This window comes from Salvia hispanica, chromosome 6, assembly GCF_023119035.1.
Source record: "Salvia hispanica cultivar TCC Black 2014 chromosome 6, UniMelb_Shisp_WGS_1.0, whole genome shotgun sequence".
NCBI classification, from domain to species: domain Eukaryota; kingdom Viridiplantae; phylum Streptophyta; class Magnoliopsida; order Lamiales; family Lamiaceae; genus Salvia; species Salvia hispanica.
The window spans coordinates 20,808,785-20,816,417 of NC_062970.1; the positions used below are offsets into that span (position 1 = coordinate 20,808,785).

Consider the following 7,633-nt stretch of genomic DNA (forward strand, 5'->3'; position numbering starts at 1 on the left):
CACATTTTATTATAAAACTATTATAAAAAAAATGGATCCATATTCCCCTTTCTTTGTTTCTAAATGGAACTCCTAATGACGGACAGAGAGAAAACATCTGCCCCCTTCTAGAAGTGGGCTTAGACTTGGGCCGGGTCAAAACCCGATAAAAATAAGATAGTAAATGGGAGCACTTTATTTACGAAGCAATGAATGACAGCGGCTTCTTAAAATCATTGAAGGAAACAACCCAAAACGATTGTTTTAGACTATGTGTAGCCAAAAAAAAAAGTTGCAAAAATATAGCAATTCTTGAATCTAAGGAAAATAAGAAGTTATGCAAAAATAAGTCGAAATATGGTTTGCCTAGAGTTGAAGTTCATCTTCTAAACAACGAAGACAAAGGGGAGCATAATTTTAGACGCCTATAGTGTGTTATGTATAAGATGATCTACCAAGTAATCAAGATACTCATACTTACCTGAGGGATACAAATAATCCTACTTTCCGCTCGATTCAGCGCCATGCAAAAAAGTTCTTGTAGGCGATGGTAGGCTATAACGAGCCCGCCCACCTGCTCTGATCCCATTTCATGTAGTATATATGTACAGATGTGACGAGGATATTACTGGAAGATTCAGCGTCGGAGTCCAACCCTAATGCTGCTCGTGCTTCACACGTGCCTTCAATATTCCGGGAAGCGGGGATGAGTTTGGAGGCCTACTCGAGATGCTTGACCCGGAAGGATGAGGTCCTTGAGTTCGGTAGCTAGTCACCATGCTGCAGCTCTCGCCTCCATCTGAAGGGATATTTTGGGCAGTGCCATCGTTTCTCGACTTTTCAGCGAATTTCATTGCCTTGAGGACATAGTTATCGTCGTGTAGCTCAAAGGGAGTGCTGCAGTTGAGACATAATTATAGAATGGAAAAATGGAATATCGAGATTCTTGAAAGTATACTAGTCAATTAATAATTAAAATGTGACTTCACACCACCCAATAATAATAATGTAATTGAGTTTCCTTACCTATTGAAATCAAAATGCACCAGTTGCATGTCTTCAGATATTTCCACCTCCACAGTAGCGTGAGGACGAGTCTACAGTTTTACCAAATCAACGAGAAGCATTAGATTCACTTAGAAAAACACACCTTTTCGAGGTACAAACATCAGCATCATCTAGCAGTTTTAGGGAAAAAAACTACAAGCATAGTCATGGGTTTGAAAGCAAAAGATAATGCAGCTCAGTCGAGTATAGTTCAAGAGCAATAGTTTCTTTCAGAAAACACCATTACGGTTTAATTTGAGTTCAAGTGATTCCTCCCTAAAAGTCATAAATATGAGTTACACTTGGACCGAATAAAGAATGTAACTTTTCTATGACTTTTAAATGGTTGGAAGGGCTTTTGGCTGAAACTGACATAGGTACACTTCCAAAATATACTCAGTAGTAATGTTTGAATGCATGTACAAAACCTATAAAGACAACTATTACTCTAACACCAGTTTCGGTTGTCTTTATTGTAAATCGCAAGCAAGAAAATCTCTGCAAAACATCACTCAACTCTACCTGGACCAATATAAAAGGCAATGCAACTCCACCAGTCGGAGTGTTTCCTGAACCATATAGTTGCTTATTGCGCTGTATGAGGTTTTGAAGGCCAACGTACTGTAACAGAACATAGGGCATTAAAGAATTAGTTATGGGACTACTCAAGAATATATTATACACACACCCATGAATCATAACCACTTACTTGTTCCTCCAATTCTTCCAGATATGCTGCTTTCTTTTCAATTCGGCTTCGAACTCCAAGGCGTTCAGTCTGCAATTAATCATTCACCAACTGAGATTGGATTCACAGGAGTAGAAAATTAATCTGGCTTTGACATGATAAACGGGACGTGGAATGAGAGAAGGATGGTAAAAGGAACAGAGAACACTAACCTTCAGTTCTTCAATGTCGTCCAAACTAGTCCGGGGAAGACCCTTCCACTGTATATCCTTTTTATCTTTAGAGATTATATCCATTGCCATCAGCACATTCAAAGCATCATAAACCCTCCGACGAATGTTTTTCTCATCGTATTGTTGCTGTGACTGTATTTCGCAATCAGAATCAAGTATAGGTTTCACAACCAATAAACACATATAAATCATGATTAAGTACCTGATCTGGAGATGCAAGACTATTGTTGGGATCAGAAAATTCAGCAACGAGCTCATCAGCCACCTAGAATTGCATATTTTAAGTCAGATTAGATATTAAACATCAGCATACTTAAATTAACATTGGACTAAATACAATAAACCGATATCAAAAAGTGGATCCAGAATTGTTAAGAAAGAAAACAAATAGTACTCCCTCCGTCCCAACTAAGTTCAGTCAAGACTTTTGAGCACAGAGATTAAGAAATTGTGGTAAAAAGTAGGAGAGAGGAATAAAGTAGGAAAGATAAAGAGACAGTAAAGTAGGTGATGGAATAAAGTTATGATGATTGGATGTTTTGTTTTTTGTCAAAAAAAAGGAAATGAATCAACTAAGTTGGGACATCCCAAAAAGGAATACGACTCAACTTAGTAGGGACAGAGGGAGTGGCTATAAATTAAGAAAAATCGTGCTTCTGTAGCATAAGGAATAGGGAACGAAACAAGTGGTATTTACTAACCAAAGATTGAAAAGAAAAGATCAAACCTCGTTATAAGTAGTTCTTCCTTTGCTTTCCACTTTCTCGCAAACTATCCACAAGAAGAAAAGTTAATACCATGTAATTTTTACTGATAGCATATTCCAAGACCCTTAAAATTCACTCTTCAAAAGCACAAAGTGATGAAGAAGTCGCAGAACTTTCTACAAAGATAATGAACAAGAAAAACCAAAATTCTCATTGTGTTGCGTTAATCCTACAAATTTGGCCCATGCCCCTCTCGACTTATCTTACAGCTAAACTTTCGGAATAGAAAAAGGATGATGCTGCATCTGATCCAATTGTGGGAACAGTAATAAGTCAAACAAGGTTTCCTCAGCAATTTGGAGAAAACTTTAAATACAGCTATACTACTATGTATGTGTGTGTATATATATATAGGGGAGCAGTGGAGCACTAGTGTCCTTCCACCCTTAGAGTAATAACATACCACTAATATGGTCCCTTGGATCTTGAATTACATGGCCTAGATTTCCCCTATACGAATTGCATTACACCTCTTGAGTATTGCATTCCAGGGCTAAATTTTTCCACCTTGAAAAAATCGGTGGAATCATATATGGAAATCCCTATAATTAAGGCGGCTTTAATTATATCAAATCTATACCAAAAATTGATAACAGTTCATATGTCATGCATACTTTATAATGCTGTAATGTAATGTGTTGGTGTATATATTGCATGCTTTGTATCACTCATATGTGTATGTTAGATCTTCTCTTCACAGAAAATATCATGTACTAATGCAATATCAATTCCCGTGTAATGCATACTTTATATATATCACATGTTTGTTTCATTTATATGACATAGATGAAATTCGATGTGTTTTTCTATTCAAATATCAGATTCTACATAACGCCGCCTCTATTATGTTATAATGTTAGTAAGTTCATGATTAAAGGAATAACAAATTATATATAATGCAGACTGTACAATGTTGCAATGCAATATGTTATTGTATACAAAGCCTAACGAGTTTTTGTAACGCAAATTATAGATTGTTTTGATGCAAATACTCTTGCAAACAAAATAAGAAAATGCTATAATAATACTCCCCCCCCCCGGTCCCATAAAAATATGGGCATATGCTGTGGCACGGGAACTAAGACAAAATTGGTAAAGTAGGAGAGAGGAGTAGAAGGATAGTTAAAGTAATGTTAGTGGACAGTGGGACCTGCATTATTATTAGTATTTTGATAGTGGTATGAGTTGTAAATAACCTGATGCATAGAGGTAATAAATTGTGATAACTTTCCATAAATGTTAATGCCCATATTTCTATGGGATGGACATAAATGGAAAGTGCACGTATTTTTATGGGATGGAAGGAGTATTAATTAAGAACTTAATGTCATATCTATCGAAAATTAGGCAAAATCGACATTTACCTTGTTGAGAAATAATTACTCGTAAGTCGTAACAGTACTCCCTCCGTCCCACCATAATCGTGTCACTTTTCTTTTTTTGGGTGGTCCCACCATAAGTGAGTCATTTCCCTTTATAGCAAAAATAATACATTTTCTCTATCTTACTTTATTCTCTTACCTACTTTGTTCTCATTTTACTCCTCTACTTTTTTCTCTCACACTTTACACTATCCATTTAACTCTTTAAATACCAATTTCTTAAATCTCGTGTCCGAAAGATGCGCCTCGCTTATGGCGGGACGGAGGGAGTCTGATTCAGAAATAACCAAAACATGCGTACAAGGCTAAAACTTTCGAAAACGAGGAAAAATAAAACATAATGCAAAACGAGCTTATGTTGAATGGAGATTACATATTGTTATGATCCAAATATTTTCTGTGAACGAAATAAGGTATTGTTATAATAATATTAATAAAGGAAATAATATCAAAAGGGAATAAAATCATCGCATACCGGATATTATAGAAAACGTAACTTACCATATGTAAAAAGATTACTTCCATAATTTCCATACTTTCCATAAACAAATAGAAATTTAGATTACATAAATACCCTTCCTTATTAAATTTATATAATAACAATTGAAATTTTTTATTGCCACATGGCAATTTCTAGTGCACTGGCTAAAAAAATCAAATGGCTTAACATTGTTGTATGTTATTAATTTAAAATTAGTTATTTTTTAAGCAACCCGTGTATACATATATGTGTTTGCGTGTGTGCGCGCGCTCGGGAGAATACGCCAACTTAATATTCTAAGCATACTAGTTAACTTTCAGTAATTATACTTATTAAGTATGCAAAAGAAGGAGATGTAAATAAATAGCAACCTTTCATGCTGAACTGACGAAGCCCACGGCCACTCTTATCACCTCCAACTGCACGCTGTCCTCTCTTTTTCTTCCTGTTCCTGTTAAATTTACAGTAAATTACAATTGCAGAGAGATAAGCAGAAACTATAGCAGGCTTTCAAACTCATTTTATGGATTTTAATAAGATATCTCCAATTAAAAGGGCATGGATCGCAAACCATGCTTGTCATAGTCTTATAACTAACAATGTCTATCATCCCACCAAAATGACCAACAGCTAACACGATTGAAACCTTATGTTACATAATTGACGCATTAGAATCATCCTTGAGTAACAGCATCGAATTCACAAAATGGCCCTTAGATCCAGTAGTCCCTCAAACTCGTGTTATGGATGTTTAATATGACATCTCAAATAAAGAATGCCATGGATTACACACTGTGCTCGGTGTTATCTTATAAATAACAATGTCTATCAGTTCATTGTCTTACAAAATCACATACTAACGAAGTACTCCTATATCGCATCAAAATCACATAATGAGCCTTAGCTCCATCTTGAATAACACTCCCAAACAAGACAAGATCATACTATTCACTTGAACTCTAGCCGAAAAAAACAGCAACCAAATCAAACTCCCCATAACTAACAAAATTCAATGTGAAAATCTACAAACCACAAACAAAACGCAAAGAGGGGTCAAAGTCTCACCCAGCAGTCCCCTGAGACCCTGCATCATCTCCTTGGATATCAAGATTGTTCATCCGCATTATCGCACTATCACTGACCGTAGTAGCCATAGCAGCCTCACTCCGGCTCGAAGGCGACCCCACGCTACCGCTAGTTGACTTGGATTGACCGCCAGAGACGGTGGTGCCCCATGACCTGGTGGCTCCACCTAAACCACCACTTCCTTTAGATACCGTTGATGAGTTCTTATTCCCATCTTCTTGAGTACTACTGTTGCTGTTGCTATGATTCCCCATTTTCACACAGCAATTCACATCAAACTCAAGCCAGACCCAAAATAGTCCTAAGGAATTCACCCAATTCCGAGCCTGTGAAAAAAAGGTATCGAATTTAAGACATCAGATGAAAATTGGGCGAAAATAAACTATAGGTTTTAGGAGAAATTCTGCACAGATTATGGTTTCAAAACAATTGAGATAAAATTGGGCAAAATTAGTAAAGTCAGCCGATAAATTCTATAAATTAGGGATTTTTCCGAGTAACCCACGAGAGGACTCCACCAGAAAATGAACTTCGAAAAACAATCACCAAGTGAGGAAAAATCTTTACCACGAAGCGGATTTCAGTGTGTTGAAAATAAAAAAGGGTTTGGAAGGCTAAATCTGCTGTTTTAAGTGGTGCGATGCTGTTGTGATTTTCAGTTCCTGAAAACCTAGATACCCAGATTATTATAAAATAAAAGCTTGTGGAAATTTGTTCATTCTGTTAGTGGTAAAAGAGAGAGAGATCTGTCGAAAAGGGCAAAAGATGAGTGCGACTCTCTAAGCAAAGAATCGCACAGGGAAAAGTGGTTCCTTTTCTTTACTGCTATTACTCCATTTATTTAACTGGTTATCGACAATTTGGGAAAACATATTTTAAATAGTAAAATTATAAATACATAATTTTTTACTTTTGGACAAAAATAGTTTTTTGGTACCTCGTGACAAAATTAATCTACGTACCAAATATGTTATTTTTAGCCGAAAAAAAGTATTTTATCTTCCGTTCTTTTTTTCTTTTTTCTTAATTTTTTTTTTAATAAAAATAATAACCTCGCGACAAAATTAATCTAGGTACCAGACATGTTATTTTTGGCCGAAAAAAAGGTATTTTATTTTCCATTCTTCTTTATTTTTCTTTTTTATGTTGGGAGGTAGACCCATGACGTCGATTTTTACGTTGGAGGCCACAAATCTTGGATATGTTTCTATGTTAGTTTCGACTAAAGATGCTATTGTTAGAGTTTGTATACTATAAATCACATTTCGAGTGATTGAATACGGTTAAAACTCTTATTTTACTTTCCAAGGAATAAAACAGATTATTTTTGTCATAATGTTGTTATATTTTACATTTAATGAATGTTTATTACATGTTTAAATGTATAAGTAACTTAACAAAGTCTAAGTCTTTGTTTAGTAGACCGGTTGTGGGCGACGTTCACTTTAGGGTAACACGGTCAGTTCTGAACAAAGAAAAAGAAGAATTTCACAACCTAGATATGCTTAGACTACCTATCGTGAAAGGTTGCAATGTCAGTCCGATTATTTCTAAGCCTTACTGAAATAAGATGATGTTGGTGTGGTATAGCATTGAATTGAATCTAACAGCGAAACATGTCTTTATGCTATTTACTGAAAGACGAGGTCTTGTAAATTATTGTTTCTTAATCAAAGTACGTTAGCATTGAGCATACGGTATTGATTATGCACTACTTTGACTTAGCAAATGGTGCGGATTTTTCGCAACCCAATAAGCCTGGTACATAGGGTATTGGTGATTAATATCTAGCGGTGCTAGGATTGCTATTATATTGAATTGTGCGCGAGGTGAGTCTCGTTTGATAACTTCCTCAAGAGGAGCTTGAAATAAGGATTCATTATTCAGAACCTAACTAGTTGGAGTTTGATTACTCTATGAATAATGAATAAGAATTTCTTGCTGAGTCCACTCTTGGAATTAATAAAATA

At 35.7% G+C, this 7,633-nt stretch overlaps 1 protein-coding gene across 2 annotated transcripts; it reads right to left on the reverse strand.

Annotated features, from left to right (window-relative positions):
* Window positions 1–298: 298 nt before the first annotated feature.
* On the reverse strand, window positions 299–6,464 carry LOC125195980 (transcription factor-like protein DPB). 2 transcript variants are annotated; one of them, XM_048094296.1, is made up of 10 exons: window positions 6,231–6,464; window positions 5,643–5,989; window positions 4,949–5,022; window positions 2,675–2,718; window positions 2,150–2,212; window positions 1,927–2,079; window positions 1,736–1,804; window positions 1,549–1,647; window positions 1,006–1,076; window positions 299–876 (listed from the first exon to the last, which is right to left on the reverse strand). In XM_048094296.1, the coding sequence occupies exons 2-10, from the start codon at window positions 5,915–5,917 to the stop codon at window positions 636–638; spliced, it is 1,089 nt and encodes a 362-aa protein (XP_047950253.1). In that variant the 5' UTR covers window positions 5,918–5,989; window positions 6,231–6,464; the 3' UTR covers window positions 299–635. The 2 variants fall into 2 exon arrangements, with proteins under 2 accessions (XP_047950253.1, XP_047950252.1); XM_048094295.1 differs by having other exon boundaries at window positions 4,949–5,028.
* Between the last annotated feature and the right edge of the window lie 1,169 nt (window positions 6,465–7,633).